Source organism: Haliotis cracherodii, unplaced genomic scaffold (genome assembly GCF_022045235.1).
Source record: "Haliotis cracherodii isolate W230 unplaced genomic scaffold, xgHalCrac1.p SCAF_4, whole genome shotgun sequence".
NCBI lineage: Eukaryota > Metazoa > Mollusca > Gastropoda > Lepetellida > Haliotidae > Haliotis > Haliotis cracherodii.
The window spans coordinates 62,701,492-62,721,941 of NW_027266297.1; the positions used below are offsets into that span (position 1 = coordinate 62,701,492).

A 20,450-nucleotide genomic window follows, 5' to 3' on the forward strand; every position below is an offset into this window, starting at 1 on the left:
GACTCACGGAATATTTTCTCCCCGAACTATTTATATAGACTTGTCATGCAGTTCAACAACTGTAATTGTCTGAAACTGCTTTTGCTATGTGGTGTCTTTGTGGTATATTTTGATGGAGAATATCAGCTTCTGAACAACTTTTACTTGCGTGCATTGCTGTTGGCATGTATAAATTTAAGTGAGTCAGTTTCGGGTTCAGTGGATTTCTTGTTTTTTGTAAGCAAAAGCAGTATTTAGGCATTTCACTGGATCCTATACTAATAACGGTACTAACTAGAGGTATTAAAATTAAAATGTCAATTAAGGGAATGTAAGTGGTACAAAAGTGTTCTCCTATTTGTAAATTCTCAAGGGTTAGCTACCAATCAAACCCTAGAATATTTTCTCCCCCCGATTATTTATACAGACGTGTCATGCATTTCAATAATTTTAGGTGTATTAAATGCTTATGCTATGCAGTGTCTGTGTGGTATTTTGTGATAGACCTAAATACTAGATAAGGAAATGTATGTGGTAAGAATGTTTTCAGCTGTTTGTAGATTCCCGTCGTCTAGCTACACATCCTGTGATGTATTAATGGTTGAAGAATTTTGATTTGAACTGTCCGAAAGTTTATATCTAAAATTTTGGAATTGAATACAGTGATAAAGTCTTATATCAATATGTGGACTCATAAATATTGGTTTTATGTTTTAACGGAGATGTGATATTTTCTTATGAAATATCGCGTAATAGTGTAATTTGCATGCTTTACCATTCACTGTAACATTCTAAACCATGTGAATGTTGTATGTCAGTCAATCGGGTGAGAAAACAGCCCAACCCTCGCTCTATAAAGGACTATGTCAATCATTTTGCAAGTTGAAATGATCCCTGATACTTTATGTATACTTTATGACAGTTTATGGAGTAAAAATCAATGCTGATTAGTCAAACCGCTATGCAATTTTTTTCTCAAAGGAAATTAGGCCTTATTCTGTAAAATAACCATTGGCTCGGATAGAACCGCTGGGCTAACCACGCGGTTCAAGATAATCGAGCACTGTTCGACTTTTTTTAGGCAAGCGGTCCTAACCGCGCCAATGGTAATACTTCATCATATATGAACTGTTTCGATTTGCGCGGTTTTACCAACTGCTAGCCCCTAGCGGTTTGCAGTTGGTCAAACCGCGCCAAACCGCGCACAATGGAAACTAAGTCGCCGAACTTTTAATCATAGTTTTTGTATATAGCATTTCAACCGTCTCCCTAAACGTGTCCCAAACCGCTTGGCAAACCACGCAAATGGAAACTTAGCCTAAAGGGCGGCGGCTTTTACATAAGCCAGTAAAGCTTGTTTGTCAATCCCCATTCATATATTTATGTATAAAAATCTGTTGAAACAAAATACATTGAAAAACCTGGTTTGTTTGCATCAAAATCAAAACAAAGGAATCTGTAATTAAAATGTGTAAGGTGTAAAAAGCTTTTACATAAAAGAGCAATATACATGGGGGAGAGTAAATACCTAATTCTATATAACTTTCTTGAATGGAGCACATTTAAAAAAAAAAAATTATCCAAGCATATGCGATATTACCGTGTTTAAAGGATTTATATCAGTCATATATTTCTAACTTAGATCACCGGTATGTAACCCAGGTAAAGCATGCATATCGGGGAACATTGTAATGTTGGTACAATTTATCGTGTCTTCGTGCTTTAGCATTACACATTGGCTTTTCATATTCCTCAAGGTTTTAATGTTTATTTGTTTATGTACTTTTTTATTTATTTTTTTCTCTCCTTTATTTTTGTCTGGGTTATATATTTATCCAAATATACATTTAGTTACTTGTATGTGTGGGGGTGTTTAACAGAAACCTGGTTGCAATATGATATTCTAGCCACTGATACCATTTTCAAATCGTAGCCTGTATTAAGGAATATATTTTAGATCTTAAATCAGAGTATAACGGAGAGCCCGAGCTGGAGACGCGCGTGGATATGTTGACAGTTTTTACGCAGTTAGTGTTAAAACCGAATGTTTGCGAGGATTAATAAGATTTCTGAATTCAGTTACAACAGTAACCGTATATGTATTTGTTACATTAAGTCATTTCATTCAAATTTGTTTGGTATGATTATGTCTTATAATTATCTTAGGATGGAAGGTACAGTTACCAAATAAAATATTCTGAAATATCAATTTTTTTTTTTAAAGTAACCCTCCTTACATATAAGATATATATTTAAAGAATATAGTACTTAAAGACATTGCAACAAACCGAATAAGCAGGGGGGAGACTTTATACTGAGGGGGGCGCGAAATATATCCGCCCGGGGGAGATTTTATTTGAGAACAGATTCTCCAAGGGAGAATCTGTACTGGTATAAAATCTCCGGGGGGAGAATTTGTACGGGGGAGAGTTTATACCGGGACACCGGAACTAAAAATACCTTTGGTAAACACTATTGATACCGTTACATTTTATTGTTTTAATATAAGCTCAACTTTCGAAATCTAAAACCAGAGTCAAAACAACATGTCGACTGCTGTATTTCATATTCCTATTACAAGAACTCGTTTTATCACTTTTGAGTATGATATTTGAACACTTTCCGTTTGAATTGTCCATAACAAATTTATTTATTATCCTCTTCTACAACGAGGGACGAAAGTGCATTTTCGTCTATGAACACACAGCCTTGTTTCCGTTTCATAACTCAGAAGAGGTTGTACACCTTTTCCGTGTATTATGTTGAATTAAATTAAAGTGGTTCAGTTGTCTGTAGTGACACTTCCCTTCATTTAGAAGTATCAGTTTATGATGTATTGTTCAAACTGTGTTCAAAATTGATTGTAAATAAGTCTATATTTTATAAAAAGTTGTTTTTTTTTATTTCACTGGGAAAAAAACACTCAAAAAACACTGCTTGTGTGTCAACAAGGTCATGTTATCTACATGTGTATCAATTTACAAATAAATAATAACCGAAATTTTATTTTTACAATGTCTCAGTTTCACTCTGTATCAATCACAACATCTGAAACAGGGCATCAAATGGGCTTTAACATCTCAACACTTTCCTCGTGAACTAAATGACCATAACAGTGCCATGTTAAGATACTTGATTTTTTTATGGAGTCCGAATTACTAAAGTACTCACGGAAATGAAAAAAACCTGTTTTTCTCAATTTAAAAATCGACACAAAGTGTTACATAGCTGTAAACACGAAATACCAAAACAACTCGAAAAGTACTAGTCTGGATTTGCTATTTTGATCTCAGTGAACAATACAAAATGTACTTTACAGGAGGTAATTTGTCGGCACTTTCAACATTCAAAAATAAAACTAAGTCCAAATTGACATAGCAGAAACAGACTATATAAGCATTATGCACCTGTTCTCACCTGTCGTCAAGATGTCATAGGTCACCTTGATCTACGTACACCTGGTTATGCCCTGTTTCACAATAGTCTGTTTTATTCACATTTTTACACACTTTTACGTGTAAAAAGGCATAAAAACATTTGATACGCTGTATTTGTGCCACGGCCCAATTAGTACTAATTTAGTTGTTTGAATATTTACATATTTTGTATATTAACTGCATTTTTTTAAGATCTGAGGTCGAAAAAACAGGTTTTTTTTCATTTCCGTGAGTACTTTAATGAAAACGTTTATATTGTTTATGTTCAGATGACAAAAATAGACGAATCTAATGTCTCTCCGGCTTAATCTTGATGACATATTCATAGTTTCTGCCATGTTTCTAAGTTAACATATCAGTTACTCATAATTAAGGAGGTCAAATGTCACTCTGTAATCGCAGGCTGTTACTTTAACGGGAGTTATTGATGTCTCTGGATATGTCCACATACCACCATATTATTCCCGAATAAATGTACCCACCCGTAAAGATTCCGGGTTAGAATTGGTCTTCAGCAACCCATGCTTGTCGTAAGAGGCGACTAACGGGATCGGATGGTCAGACTCGCTGACATGGTTGATGCATGCCATCGAGTCCCATTGCGTGGATCGATGCTCGTGATGTCAATAACTGGATTTCCAGTTCTTCCAACCAATGAGCTCAAACGGCAGCCTGCGGAGTGATATTAGTAACAGAGATGGTTCCAGATCTGTCATTGAAATGTAACACACCATCAGAATCGCATACAATACTGTCAGACAAACCATTTGTGGGTTCATCATCAACAGGAGGTGAAATCTGTATATCCATCATGGTTACACAATGGGGAGTCTTCCGGAACATTTCTCTGTATGTTGATGCTGTTGTCGAACTGTATACCATCAGACACTACTTGTTGGCCTTGCAAACAATTGTTGTCCCAGTCAGAATCGTCAATATCCCAGTATCTATGTCCCTCATAGAGAGGTACCTCCTGTTGCGCATTTTCTCCTTCGTGCAGATTTTCGTTTGACCTTGTATTCTCCCTGTGAGCATACAACTGTGATTATTACATACTGAAAGCTGCAACTTGTATTACCCCCAACCACCACCCATACCACACACGTCACAAGAGGCGACTAAGTAAAAATGGTGATCAGTGTGGAGTTTTTGTTGCATGTCGTCGTACCCCGACGGCGTGATCAGTTTTATAGTATCAGTCACTGGTTTGTCCAGTCCAGACCCGATTAGTTGGAAGCCGCCATGATATACATGAAATATTGCGGCGTTGAACAACGAAAATACCTTTACGAGTGTCTTTAAGAACAACTGTTGATGAATGGTGATATGTGGACACTGATCACATTGAGACGTAACGCGTTACAGTCATAAGATCCCGTTCCATTATAAGAAAAGATATTAATGGGCATACCTTTTCATGAAGGGGGAAGGGTAGTGGATTCTAACACCGTCCCAGTCAGATGCTTGTGTCAATTAGCTGACTTACACAAGTGAATGGAATGAAAGAATTTGCAAGCGTCACAAAGGCCATAAAAAGTAGACTTCGAAGATATTGCTAGAATAACCCCCAGAACTCTGATAGGTTGGAGAACATTCTTTATTCAGGTGCCTGCGTTTCAAAGAACATTCGACTATTACATATTTACAGAAAGAAACACCCGATGAACGCTCACCCGATGCCATTTGTTGAAACTCCTCGAATATATATATATATTGTGATAGTTGTATAATGGTGTGTATGCATCGGAACATATTCTCAGCTATCTCTTAAACTAACGTCGTGTGCAGGGACGTCTTCAGATTGTAAGCAGGTGATTTATCAAAAATTACTGAACCATATCTGTGGTTTAAGGGATGCTTAGTTGAGAAATATGGAACTGTTTTATATATCCCTGTGCATATGTACAACATTTAGCATCTATGCACTCCCAAACTACGAAAGAGGTTCAGGCATACAAGGGGACAAATATCGTTCATAAAAGACATCTCCTCGAGAGTCTTTCTCACTATCGTTTCGAGGTCCACCGATATCAGGTTCAACATCTGATGTGGCCCTTTCATTTACGTCAGATGCGTTATGTGTACCTTCACATGGGTGTACAGGGGATTGGGAATCATCAGAGGACGCAGCCATGTTTCTGTGCATGTCACTATAGTTTATTTCCCAGTACCTATGCAGGGGTTCATATCGTGTATCCATATGACGCATTTCTTCAACAACCACAGCGTGTTCTGGGTCGTTTCCGTTGGACAATCTTCTCCTAGAAACAAATGTAGGTCTGAGACATACGAAATCTGTGTAATGTAGAATTATCAAGTCAATTAGAAACTCTTCAACAAGAAGCTGCGAAAATACTTTCTGGGCTCCAAACAGAAATATTTGTATTATGAAACAGAATAGTTAACGTTAATAGAACGAAGGAGGAATTGTAAGCTATGTTTGTTCTACAAAATACAAAGTAATATTACCCCAGCTTATCTTAAAGACATTATAACTACCACTGTAAGTTCAAATGAATCATATGATTTAAGAAATTCAGACAATCTTGTGGTTCTAACTACTAGACTGAAGTACTCAAAGTGTTCTTTTATTCCATCAACTGTAAAGTTATGGAACACCATGCCTGTAGCAGGTAGAAATTGTACATCTACATGTATAGCCTAGTTCAAGTCATACATAGGGAAAGAGCAATGTGTTGCACCTTCATATTTTTCCTATGATGTTAGAAAGTTGGAATATCATACTCTATAAATATACATATAAAGTTAGTTAACTTATTATTTTCTACAGAACGAAGATATAGAGGTTATCACGCGAGTGTGTTTGGGGATGGTAAATATCCTGCATTAATACTAAATACATAGTGTTTATTCCTAATACAGGATATTTACCATCCCCAAACACACAAGCGTGATAACCTCTTTATCATATAATGTCATTCTTTAATTCTGTGCTTTAAAATCGCTTTCCCACTCGCACAAACATTACTGAAACATTGCGAGTTTTCCTGGAATGCGCGCATTAATATTTATTACGTCACAGGGTAAGTGATGTGTCAGTCGGACAGTGACATTAGCCAATATAGTTCCAACTGAAATCTGTTTCTTATACAGTGACGAAGCAACATATACGCAAAACAACAATTGTCTTTAATTGTCTTTCGCGGCAATCCATCGGTCTATCCGCTAGAGTAACTGCCCTTTGTCAAAGGGAAGCTACTCTAACCCTAGTCTATGAGACGTCACGGCCACGTTCAGACGTTGTTGACAGTCGGTCTGTCCTGTCATAACGTTAAGTACAGTCAGATATACACACAGCGACAAAACGAAACAAGGTAACAATTAAAACATATTTCGGCCAAATCGAACCATTTTAATTTGTGGAAAAGGTTTCAAGCCGCAGAGGTCGACAAGCAGAGATATGGCTACTGATCCCGCTTGGCTAGGCCTAGTGCCCTGGTAAAATTGTTTCGAAATTTATATCTCCAAAGTTGCCAAAAGTTATAAAATGCCTTAGCTACATCACAGTTAGACACTGATTTTCAGTATATAAGACTGTTCTTTAGATAATGATAGCAATTATCCCTTTAGTTTATCCAGATTTCCGATGGTAAATTCTGACTCGATCGCCGAATTACAAGGGCGACGCCATGTTTGTTTGTAAACACTGAAAGTAGTCCCTACTTGACCTTTGATATTTGCATCTCTATCCGGATATGACCCCAACGGATATCGTTTTTATCCGTTTGTTTATCCTGCCGAGAAACCTACCCATTATATGATAAAAACTATTATCCAATATGTCAATGTGGTAATCCATGTGGAAACTCATCATTATTTATTTGAGTGTCCATCGTAAAGCCACAAAAGAAAATTTGTGTTACTTAAAATTCGGGTCATATAATTTTACCGAAAAAAATCTTGCATTAGATTTAAGTTTTAAGATGGACGGAAATAAGTGTTTGTCCATTATCATTAATCAACGTATCTCTGATGTAGTGCAAATATGTATATGTCACACAAAGATATTTAAGTAACTCAAAAATGTACATACATGTCTTTCTTTTGTACATTCCTATTGTATCTAAACACTAATCTTCTTTTTTGTTTCCCTTACGTTATCCCACAACTGTAAAGAACGATATCTAAGTCTAAGCATACCTACCGTGGACAAAACTGTGTTGCTTTACGCAGAAGGAGCAACAGCAATAGGACAATAACAATCAGCAGCAGTACAGCAAGAGTAATTCCCACGTCCAATATGTAGTTAGGTTCAACAGACACTGAATACAAGATACAAATACTTATGAATAATACAATGAATCATGTTTCCACACTTTCTATTACATTTGTATTGCATTGGGACATATAATCCTCAATGGCCAGGGCAATATTTATTTTGTTTACACCTACGCCTGCGTTCAGGATGAATGTCAACACATATAGTTAATCCCATCGTCGATTATGTCCAAAGAGAAAGTATTTACTTGCTCCGCACATGCATTCTAAAAGACGTTTTCACCACCTGGTGAACACGCTTCGTTTCGACTATTCGAGTACAGGTACAAGGGCTATTATTATACTTAAGAACTAAAACATACCTAGGCATTATATGTTGTCTATTAGATAATGGTTATAAACCGAATTGTACATGTTATTCAGTTGAACCTCGTTATGTCGAACTTGGATATGCCGAACTCCCATTTGTGTCAAACTCATTTGGAAGTTCCAAGCATCAAAATTAAGCAAAAAATCCCCTTATGTCTCGAATCCTCGCTAACTCGAACTTTCGTGCAGCTCCCCTCGAGTTCGACTGTAGATACATGTAAGGCGATTTGATTGTTTACTGTGTTGTCCTTTTATTGATTTTAGTAGAGTCTTGACATGAAAATGTTATTGCTATTACATAATTACAGATGTGTTTATAAATGTATCAGCGTATCTTACTTTAGTTTATATATATATATATATACTCAACAAAAGTTCCCGTGACACCAATATTTTAGTGTATTTTTATGCAAGCCCCATGCATTTCATTACCCGAGATTGGGTATAAAAACATGTGCGTCAACGGGATTGAAATCGTGCTGACAACAACCACTCAGAAAAATACAACAAAATTATGCAATTGTTCAACATTACGAAATGCCACGCCTGTCCGAAAATGAGCGTCTGCAAGCTATTGGTATGCTTGAAGCAGGATCGAGTCAACGTGATGCTGCAAGACAATTTAACGTCCACAGAAACACCATTATGGCAACGTTGGCAACAGACGAATGCAGTCAGAGACCATCCTCGTAGTGGCAGGCCACGCGTAACCAATACTCTACAAGACAACTGGATTCGAACTACACACCTACGAAATGGATTCCAGTCAGCACCAGTGACTGCAAGAAAAATCCCTGGCCTTCGACGAATATCTTCACAAACCGTACGTCGTCGCCTCAGATGTGCAGGGATTGTCGTCAGAAGACCCGCCAGACGTCCCATTTTGACAGGAAACTACCGTCAAGCACGTCAACAGTGGTGCAGACAGCGTCTACGCTGGACGGCCATGCAGTGGGGACAAGTAATATGCACTGACGAGTCTTGTTTTCACCTCAGCCACAGCGATGGACGGATTCGAGTGTACCGACGTCGAGGAGAACGTTACGTCAATCATTGTGTCATTGAAGAAGATCGGTTCTTGGGCGGCAGCGTTATGGTATGGGGTGGGATACCACAAGATACAGCAAGACAGAGGACCCGTTTGATAGTGGTAGAGGGAAATCTCAATGGACAGCGCTACCGCAACGAGATCATCGGCCCTGTTGTTCTACCGTTTTTGCGTCGTCATGGCCCAGGCATTACCTTTCAACATGACAACGCCCGGCCTCATATTGCTGGACTTCAGGATTCTCTTCAACAAAACAACGTGAATGTCATGCCCTGGCCGGCTCGCTCCCCTGATCTCTCACCAATCGAGCATCGATGGATCGGCGCCTTTGACGTCAACAATGTGTTCCACAGACACTCCATGAACTTCGAAACATGCTCCAGCAGATATGGACAGATATCCCACAGGACTTTGTGCGACGCCTGGTCCATCCCATGAGACGAAGATGTGTTGCTTGCATCGCAACCACAGGTGGACACACACGCTATTGATTTGTAAATTGATATTTTGGCATGTTCATGTATTGTTTATGTAATCACGCATTTTCTGAAGTCAGTATGGCATATTAAACCATTTGAACACTTACAGGAGTCTTTTATCTGTTGCAAACCGAAATCATTTTAGAATTGGTAAAAAACCATAACTTGGCATTATATCTTATTCAGTGTCACAGGAATCTTTGTTGTTCAGTATATATAACAACTACAAGCAATCCATGCTTGCCGTAAGAGGCGACTAACGGGATCGGGTGGTCAGGGTCGCCCAAAATGCGTGGATCGATGCTCATGATATCAATAACTGGATTGTCTGGTCCAGACTCGAATATTTACAGACCGCCGTCATATAGCTGGAATATTGCAAAGTGCAGCGTTAAACAACAAACCAACCAACCATTACAACTACATGTAGGATATACGTGTGCATAGCATGTCCCTTTTCACAGCAATATCTAACTGCCATTACAAGATTTAATATGGGAACTGTCACATAAAATATACTTTAGTTACCTTTTGTATCAAGCTCTGATTCTGTTGTCGAGGAAGTTATTGCATCACTGCACCACTTGGGTGTCTGGCATATGTCAGACGTAGAACAGTTCCTCTTGCACAGTTTGTCACAGTCATTGTCATAGGTGGAATTACATCCAACTACACACAATCCAGTCTGTTGTTCACACACACTCGTCACACATGATCCACAGTGTAAGCTACAGTTCAAACCGTAGTATCCCTTCTTGCATCCATCAGCACAGTGTCCGCTGTGGGTGTCGCAAGTTCCATGACACCCTGGGTGACACTGGATGCACCCCGGGCCATAATAGCCCAGTGCACAGCCATGTTCACACTCGCCCTTCTGGTCACATTCACGGTGATAACATCCTCTGCTGCATGTTTCATTACACTTCTCTCCGTACCATCCGCGTTTACATCCATATTTACATTCCCCCGACGTTTTGTCACATTGTACGGGAGAACTACTGGTTGAATTGGAATACACATCACAGTTTATACTGCATGTGTCACCACAGAGTTGCCCATAATACCCTGTTAAACATGTAGTACATTGTGCCGTTGTACAATGTCCTGAACAGTTGTGACACACATGCTCACACTTTCCTCCAGTGTAACCGGACGTACACCTTTGGCATTCTCCTGTTGTGTAGTTACAGAGTTCACATTGTTTCGAACATGATTTACACTGGGAACCAAAGTAAGAATCGACACAGTTTCCCCAGCAGCTGTCATTTTGCACGCAATAAGATCCAACACATCCAGATGCACATCTCTTACATCCAGGTGAAGAAGTTATACAGGGCACCTTACAGCTTCGGCCAAACAACCCTAATTGACATCCATGAGAGCACTCACTGACACCACTTTGTGTGTTTAATGAACACGTATTGTTTAAGCATCCGTGGCTACATCTGTGGTTACATTGTGAGCCATAATATCCAACAAAACACTCACTTAGACACTTGTCATCGGAGCCACATTGTGAACATTGCTGGCCTTCTGTGCAAGTCGAATCTGGAAGAGAAGGAAAGTAGCCTTAGAACAAGATTATGTTTTTAATCTGCTTGATCTTTGATTTATCAAGATTATCAAAAATATATTACTTTGACAGATATCGTTTCTCTTAATTTACGCTGACGGCAGTCAACATCTGGAAAGATAATATGGTATTAATAATAATTGCTCGTTTGCATACTGCATATGATACTTAGTAATAGTAACATTACCTGACGGCATGCATACATGTGCCGACGGAAGACACAGACACACGCCAAGTATAAAGATAAACCCGTGCATCATCACAGATCTGACCCAAGTTGCCACAATAAAACAAATACGAATTAATAGTGTTAGTCTGCCGAGGACTGTCGCTGTGGTTGTGACTGTGGCAAGCGACATCAGTGCATATAAGGAAATAAGGAGAGATGAGCCATATCAGCGCAGTCGCGGAATAGGAAAGCAACTTTGCCTGTGAAGGAAATATTTCAATAAATAACGCTTGGTCTTTATGTCCCATTGAACATAGACGTAATTGCCAAACTACATAGCTCGGGTAATGTAGAGGACGGAGAAAGTATAGGTCATGCCAGTGAAATTGCATGGTTAAATGTGTATTAAACTGACAGTGGCAATTGAATCATTGCGAAATTTTTCATGTTGTGATTTCATGTTGTCAACATCAGGCATCAATCTGACAATATGTTCATACGAAACTTACACTCATGAAGTGAGGAGAAATGAAATGAAATGAAATTGGGCTTATATAGAAACTTGCTTTCTTTAACATAGTATACTCTTTGGTAAAAGTTGAGAATGCGACAATAGAACATGATGTTAAATTTCGCAATCTCAAAAATGTATACTAAAACATTCAGTTTTGGGTTTACAATAACAAAGGCAATCACTGCAAACACGAAAACGTCGTTTTTTTCCGTATATGGTCATTGGACGGAAAAACGACGTTATTTGGACGTTTTCAAACCATCGTTTTTCCGTCCAAATAACGTCGTTATTTGACATCGGAATTTACTGGGAGAGAACGATAGCGTTAAGCTCCTCCCTTTCTTGATTGACATTGTCAATCAAGCAACAGCGACTACCGGTATTTCTACTTCTCAGATTTCATTGGTCAGTCCCCGCGTGTTAGATTACAGGCCCGCGTTTGACGCTGCACTCGAAGCGCTTAGCGGAAGTACTGAAATCAATCGTTCTGCGCATGCGGATTACTTAATGTCTTGACCAAATTTTCCGTTCTGTGCATGCGCGATTTCGCGTATTGTTTCCTAGATTTAATGTCACCACTATTTGACAATGGTTCATAAACACAGTCACGTGAAGGTTCGGAATCGTAACGAGTAACTCCATTTAAATTGAAGAGGATTCCCAGTGATATGGGAGATTCCAAGATGAAACTATTCTTTGGCTGTCTAGGCTGCCACCCAAACCGATCTAAACGGGACCCGATAGCTTATTGTATGCTATATAGTCATATGGAAGTGGACAAGAACTATACATTGTATTCCGGCCGATTGTTCTTGCATTTACTTATAAGTCAGGAAAATGGACTTAAAAGGGGAGTTGTTGAATGTAATTATTTTAATTATTAAATGTTGCCTATACACTAATCTGGACGAACTTCTCATTGCTCTGTTTATGTCATCCTATATACTATTAGTATGTTACCGTTCTAAAGTCAACCTCTCACATAACATTATATTGTTCATAGTATCAAAGTTTAATCAACAATATCAAGAGTAGCGATTTAAACCACTGAAACACCCAAACACAAGGCTGTTATCAAGCGCTAGTGCAGACGTGATGCATCGCAAAAACTGTATCGTGATGTCTTCAGAAATTCTTCAGAAATTCAATTATACTACGAGATAGTACGGCAAAGACAATATCGCTAATACAGATATAACGTATTTGAATGTTAATACTAAAGACAAACAATCATTATTTTTGCAGTGACGATATAACACGTATACACGTTTATTGTTAACTTTCATCAGTTTTGCTCTTCATTTTAATAACTTTGTTTTCACATATATATGTAGCAATACCCGACAAGCATGTCATACATAATTATGGGGCAGTTTTCAATCTTGTACTGACTTACCCTGGTGTTAATGAGCGAAGTTTATTGGCTTGTGTGTAAAACCCCGTTTTTCTGGTAATCCTATTATTACTTAGTTTATTTCTATCTAATGACACCCTGTTCTCTGGATCATGGCTCCGTGACTATCCATAGCAATTAAGATGAACATTCAGTTCAAGTAAATGAATGAGTTTGTTTTGACGCTACAGTCAGTCAAAAAAACAATGCTGTGAGGTTTGATAACACACTTCTACCAGGTCGAACATCGTGGATCCTCATTTTCTGCCTAAAGAGAATCATAGTTCATATGCTAATCCATCTGCGAATACCCTCCCACTCAAGATGACCTTACTTGTTGCTAAATCTGTCATCTATCCCCCTAATCTCACCCGCCCCCACCCCCCACCCGCACACACGCACACACGCACGCACACACGCACACACGCACACACGCGCACGCACACACACACGCACACACACACACACACACACACACACACACACACACACACACACACACACACACACACACACACAAACAACTGACCTAAATAACCTGGACAGGAAATACTGCTGATAGCCTCTGGTCAACTCAGCCGCGCCACCGCAGAATGTTCGTCCAACTATGCAGGGGGCATTCTCAGTGGCTTCAAACGCGCTGAAATGTTTTCGCCTTGCATCCAAGATGGTGGACAAGTGAAATCGTATGAAATTTGGCTATTTTAGGTCCTATCTCTTTTTTGATTACCCAATAAAGTCAATTCATAGTTACACGGTTGTGAAGAAGCTTACAACTTTATAAGACTTATTCATCTCATTCCAAAAAAGCTACTCGCGCTCACATAAAGTTGTAGTTATTATGTCATTCTTTTATTTCTTTAAAAATATATTACATGTTCAACAATAACAATTAAGATGAACATTCAATTTCCGATATAAGTAAATGAATAAGTGTGTTTTACGCCACAATCAGTCAAAGACCAACGTTGTCTGGTCTGGAGACACACAATCTACCAGGTAGCACATTGTGTACACCCTATCCCCATTGAAGTCTCCACTGTGGGTATTCCTGGGGACGAAAAGGCCCCATGTACCTAGGAATTTCATCAATACATTCATGCGCGGCATTCTCTGCCTAAAGAAGATCATATAGTTAACATGCTAATCCAACTCGAACTACCATCCCGCTCAAGATGAATGTTTTATGTAACATCCAACAGGCCCACATTTACGCACGCACGCACGCACGCACGCACGCACGCGCACACACATATTTGGATTTACCAATCCCTGAATTGAGAAGACGTGCGTTACGAAGCTCCTCCAAGTCATCATCAATATCCGTATATGTCTGTGATATCATTACCCATCCAAAGCCGAATATACATTTATTGTGTTTTCTTGACAACAAATGTTATAATTGGGATAACACTTTCTGAGTAAAGTACAGATTCTCGTACTTTCTTGGGTTGAGCCCTGTCCGGGATTTGAACCCACACTGTGAGTGAGGCACCCAATCGCCAGAACACAAAGTTGGCGATCTAACCCAGCCACCGAACCAAAAATGTTAGTCCAGATGACGTATACTTTCTGTACTCCTCTGACAAGAGAAAAATGGCACGGCTTCTATGACCGAAAGCTTTGAACCAACAATGCCTTTAAGAAAGTGGTCAACAGTAACACACATTATATTTGGATACCACCTTCTCAGTAAACTACATATTTTTAGGGTGGAGATAATAGACGTTGATGGTTGATTATCAATGGACAAATTAAAGCCAAAACTTAACTTATGAATGATTGGTAATGGGAAATGGACAATGGGCAAACGGGAGGCGGGGTAATCAGCGCCATGCCAGTTATCTGTTGGCTTCCCTTGTTGCGTTCCCTTCTTTGCTATCTTTTTACTTTTGTTGTTCTTACAGGTACAAATATATGTTCTCTGCCTCATAGCATTTAATAATATGCACCTGATTAAGGAGAAAGTATATATTCCGAAATGCAGTGTTCCTCCGTTGACATCCATAAATATTTTTCATTGTGTGTATCAGTTCTTAATGCCCTTCAAAGACTCAATCTAGCTTTGTTTTTAAATGTCGTGATATTTGCGTAGAATATAATATGGTCATGCCTATATACATTTGGGTCTTTGTCTACATAAGCATTTAGACATACAATTTAGAGCTAAGGACATTGCTAATTCTGCAGGCATGAAGTACGTCATAGCAAGCTGTGATCTTTATTCATACTTTAGATATTCGTAATGGAGATCTGTAACTGAAGTTTACCGTAATCTTCGGCAACTCTCACCTCCTGACCAGTTGAACGTCTTAGTGCATTCAGATGCCATTGTAAAATTCCAGGCTGCCCCTCTTTCTGTGATGTTTTGACGGATGAAATCTATTGCGTTATAATAATCTCTGTTTGCTGATATATAATATGTACATGTTGTAAAATATTTACGATATTTTAAACGTGTAATTCGATGCATATGCAATGCAATGTGAACATAAGTGCGGATGCACGAAGGCGGTTATAGTCATAGTTAATATACTGCGATGGATGTAGGGGAATGGTAGGGGGGTGTATGTATGTATGAAAGCACGAATACCGATACATGAGGGCGGATATAGTTATAGTTTGATGGATGTTGGGGAATGGTGGGAGGATGGATTATGTATGAAAGCATGCGCATGGATCCATGATGGCTGACGTAGACATAATGGTGGGGAAAGAAGAATGTGATGTGTGAGTGTGAGTGTGTGTGTGTGTGTGTGTGTGTGTGTGTGTGTGTGTGTGTGTGTGTGTGTGTGTGTGTGTGTGTGTGTGTGTGCATGCGTTGTGATACGAGGGTTGGCGAACATGTTGTCAGATGATTGTGTGAGTAAGTTAAGTGGTTGAGGATGTGGCAGGTATGAGTATTGATACATGCAGACTTGGGGTTGGGGGACTGGGTGTGCCTGTACTGAGGTCTTTTGTTTCACTCACTTATAGTGTTTTCTTTCACTCAAATACTGTTTTACGCATTTTAATGACTGCAACTGTAGTGACTCAAAGGTCATACTGGCCGGGCATTCAACATATCTACCCCAACTACATACGTAGCCATTTTTATGGTGTACAATTCTTCTTCTGCCTCACACACACACACACACACACACACACACACACACACACACACACACACACACACACACACACACACACACACACACACACACACACATTAATTGTTTTATTAAATGTATCTTCGAGAGTCAGTAAGAAACTAGAAATAACTGCCTTTGTTCTGTAAACCTCACCAAGTTTCAGCTTTCGCCTCTTCCTTTGTGGACTGAGGTTTCACATTTGTAAAATGATCTCTCTTATCTGTCTGTACCATCAACTTAACTGCCCTCACCCCCTGCAGTTTTCCTGTCCCATATTGCCAAGCAGGTGACCCACAAGGAGGAATACCTCCCTCCCTCAGTCCAGTGATACTGTGCTTAGCACAATATGTTGGGGATACGTGGCCTTGCTGTGGGAAAACATTTTGTAACAATTTGGCAAACTTTGATATGTAAACAGCAAATATTATTCAGTTTTATTTCAACAAAAACGGAAAAAAATCGGATCCTACTTATTTTGTGGATACCATAACAATAAATCAAGCCAATAGATCGTTTGAGCTGGCATGAATATAAAAAATAATTAGCAAGTCGATAGTCATAATTCCCTCTGTTGGTCCCACGTGAAATGTTCTTCATGAATAGAATAGATGGCTGATAGACGTTCGACCGAATAATATCATTTGCTAACTTCAACTGTTCATCTAATTTCCATGAATGTATGTTACATAGTTCATATGTTCATGGGCTTCTTCACTAAATGTATAGTGTGGAGGACTACTTCACTTGAGGATAAGTAACATAAATAATGATGATAATTATGATAGTATTGCCATTATTATTCCTTCAGATTATTAAAAAAAAGTTATTATGTTTTCATAGAGAGAAAGAGGTATGGAGATTGTGAGATTATTTTTAGCATCGGAATTGTTAACATAATTCTTAAAGATATTATGTTTTGTTTGTTTATTGTTAAATGCTGCACTCAGCAACGTAAGGATATTAAAACATTACATTTAGGTTCAGTTGTATTTTTATATTTGTATCATTTTGCAAATGTTACAGAGACCTGATAAGGGATATATAATAATGTATAGTCGCTATTCTTAAAGTAAGAATATGTTAGATTTATCAACCAGAAATATTGCACACAAGAGGATAATCATATTTCATGACACAATTTTTTAACGTCGAAGTCAACGATATTTGTGTATGTTATTGCTACATGACACGGATACGTCATGATAAAGCAATTAGAAATTGGCATTTGATGATATAAGATAGCTACGCGATAAATCACAAAGAACAAAGAAGGAAGCGATATTTATTTCACGATAAAACATTGTTCTATCATGACGTCATTTATTGAGATTCGAACATGCACTCGCAACTTGAAAAGTAAAATTTGTAAATTTGACCTTATTTTTGAGAGGTATGTGTCTAGTGAGTTGTTCCCAATAAATTTTACTGGAGAATCCGAAAATGAGAGTGATATGACAATCGGTATTGGGAGAAAAGGTACAGATGATTGACGAGAAAATTGTGAGAATATGCGGGACCAAACTCAAATCCTAAAATGGATTTATCTAGCATGGCCGCTGTCGGATTCTATTCAAGGAATCATCATTATTTAAGTACGGGTAAATATTGTAAAGCGTGTATTTTTTCCTAATTTAACACCCTAAAAGAGGCTGTACGTAATGTTGATATCTCATATAGAAATAAACGAGTCTCGGTCGTTGTTTATCGTGCAATAAACAACTCCCACTCGTCGTTTGTTTCTTAATAACATGACCATATACACTAACATTATATCTTTTCATGTTTATCGGTCAACAAAAGCGACATAAGCATTTCCATTATCATGAGAAACCCTTGCCAAAATTAAAGTAGCGCCAACTGCACCATTGCGACAACATCAGGAGCATGTTTCATGATTCATCATAATAAATGATGACATTGGATGCTCGCAAAAACGCGAGCTCATTCCGATCCACTAGTTGCACCCGCCACAAACACATCCAAAGGCAAGCCAATCGTTCACCCGAAAAGGCAGAGAATTGCATCTGATATCATTTTTGTCATTGATACGTCAAACCTGGAAATGCCGTCTACACGTCCAACACAAAGCCCAAGCCAGGACCCAAATCCTTCAAACCCGGCCAAAGTTCTGTTAATTACATACATTTCCCCCTAACCTTAAATAATCTATACTAGTTCTGAAGTAAATCGTATTTACCCGTATGAATCGTCTTATGTTATTTATTGCCGATAAACAGAATATGCACACTTTCTGAAAGTACTGTGTGATAAGTCACGCACCAAACCTATACTCTCGATATACATGCTGCTCTTACTTAAAAAAGAATATTGGGTTAACAAGATACGTATATTAAAGTACCATGCTTTCCTGATGTGTTCTCATTCTAATTTGAAATAATGGCATAAATAGTTACCACTCATCTTTCAATATTTTTCAAATTTGGGTTAATCACGAACATATTTGAATATGTACAACATCTTTACTTACTTATCTTTATACTTAAAGGCATCAGGTTTGTCTGTCATAAGACCCCGAAACAAATATGTCCAACACAGCCCAATATTTGGCTCTTGGCTCCTTGTTCTTATATTTTATAAGTATTGTTTAAACAACTGTTTTTTTCTGTAAAATATGTTCATTTCAGAAATTAGATGTTATTCTAGCATTAGGTCTGTGGTACGTTTACTGCATCAGCATTACATTAAAACGATATTACATTTTATAAATCCATACAGAGTAAATGCTTAACATTTATCTTTTAAGGAAGAGTGCAGGACGACTTGCTTTATACATATAAATGTGGACATATATGTATGGACATTTGGATGATACAGATATACCTCCTTAAAGATAGTGTTCGTAGATGACTGTAGAAAATGGAATAATTATGTGAGTAATCGGGTTAATACCACGTTCAGCAATATTTAGCCATATTGCGATATTGGTTTCCAACATACAAGACGGATCATGAAATTATGACTTGAATTTGGACCTGACTTTCTGGTGTGATGTAACACCCCAGAATCTCCGGTAGAAAAAGGGCTCAAAGCACGAATTAAGATCACGAGATGATACTGATGTATGCATCTGGACATATATTTGCGTAGTATTACTACCTTAATTCATCAGTATATATGTATTTTGCAAAAAAGGATATTATAGGATCGACGCTGACATGCGCATATAACCTATTCACCAGTGCTGTAATATTTCATTTCTTCTGACACATATCGACACGAGAAATTATATTTAAATTTAAAAGGAGCCCAAGTGGGATAGAATTTTGAATCTGAACCTGTTGAACAAGGCTTGTTTCATTTTGGGCTATAGCATTGCCGCAAGGCCTGGGCGGAAGGGAACACATGTTTGCACCCATCAGATACCAATCACAACTTCTCTCTCCAAACGAAAACAAAATACGATAAATGTCGGAAGTGTATCCTTCTAATTTTCTATTTAGATACATGTTTTAACTTTAAAGTAATTATATGTATCTCATGTATTATTGGTATCTGTGATGCTGGTACCGTTTTGTTGCCATTGTGTAGCTTTTGTGGATTTATTATGAATATCAAATACATGTCTTGAAATATGGACTTGTGAAAAAACTCATCATTGAATCATTTGCATTTAAATTAATGCATATACCATTTACTTGGCGTGTATGGACATATTATCCATCTACTTATACACACTTATTATGGATAAAAAAAAGAATTTCATTGTACTTTATTATTTAAAAAAATACCCGTGAAGATCCGGGTTAGAATAGGCATTCAACAACCCAGAAAATATAATTAATTCAAAATGTAGAAAGATACACAATTTGCCATTATTTGACTTTTAAACTGTACAAAGTATGATATAATGATCAGAATACCTGTAACGGGTAGTATTGAAGAAAGAAATATTTGTCGAGAAGTCCCATTTTTCAGATATGCCCTTCAGTAGTATTATTGCATATCTCCAGAGAGAGGTTTACATTGTAGTTCTCATTATTTGTGTATAATTCAAAAAGCAACATAGAAAATATATATGCTACCATGACGAAAGAATACAGAGTATACATAACTCGCAATTCTATATATTCAGCAAACAGCCCAAAACCGAAACTCCAC

At 38.1% G+C, this 20,450-nt stretch overlaps 1 protein-coding gene across 1 annotated transcript; it reads right to left on the minus strand.

Moving 5' to 3' along the window:
* Positions 1-5,349: 5,349 nt before the first annotated feature.
* Positions 5,350-11,384, minus strand: LOC139479585 (multiple epidermal growth factor-like domains protein 6). Its single transcript, XM_071262423.1, has 4 exons — positions 11,312-11,384; positions 10,080-11,099; positions 7,582-7,699; positions 5,350-5,695 (listed from the first exon to the last, which is right to left on the minus strand). The coding sequence occupies exons 1-4, from the start codon at positions 11,382-11,384 to the stop codon at positions 5,350-5,352; spliced, it is 1,557 nt and encodes a 518-aa protein (XP_071118524.1).
* Positions 11,385-20,450: the final 9,066 nt, after the last annotated feature.

Excerpts from the sequence above, each read along its gene's own strand:
- LOC139479585 (XM_071262423.1), bottom strand. The coding sequence starts at position 11,384 with ATGATGCACGGGTTTATCTTTATACTTGGCGTGTGTCTGTGTCTTCCG. Across the intron at positions 11,100-11,311 it reads ACATGTATGCATGCCGTCAG|ATTCGACTTGCACAGAAGGC; the intron begins GTAATGTTACTA and ends CTTCTCTTCCAG. Across the intron at positions 7,700-10,079 it reads ATCAGAGCTTGATACAAAAG|TGTCTGTTGAACCTAACTAC; the intron begins GTAACTAAAGTA and ends TCTTGTATTCAG.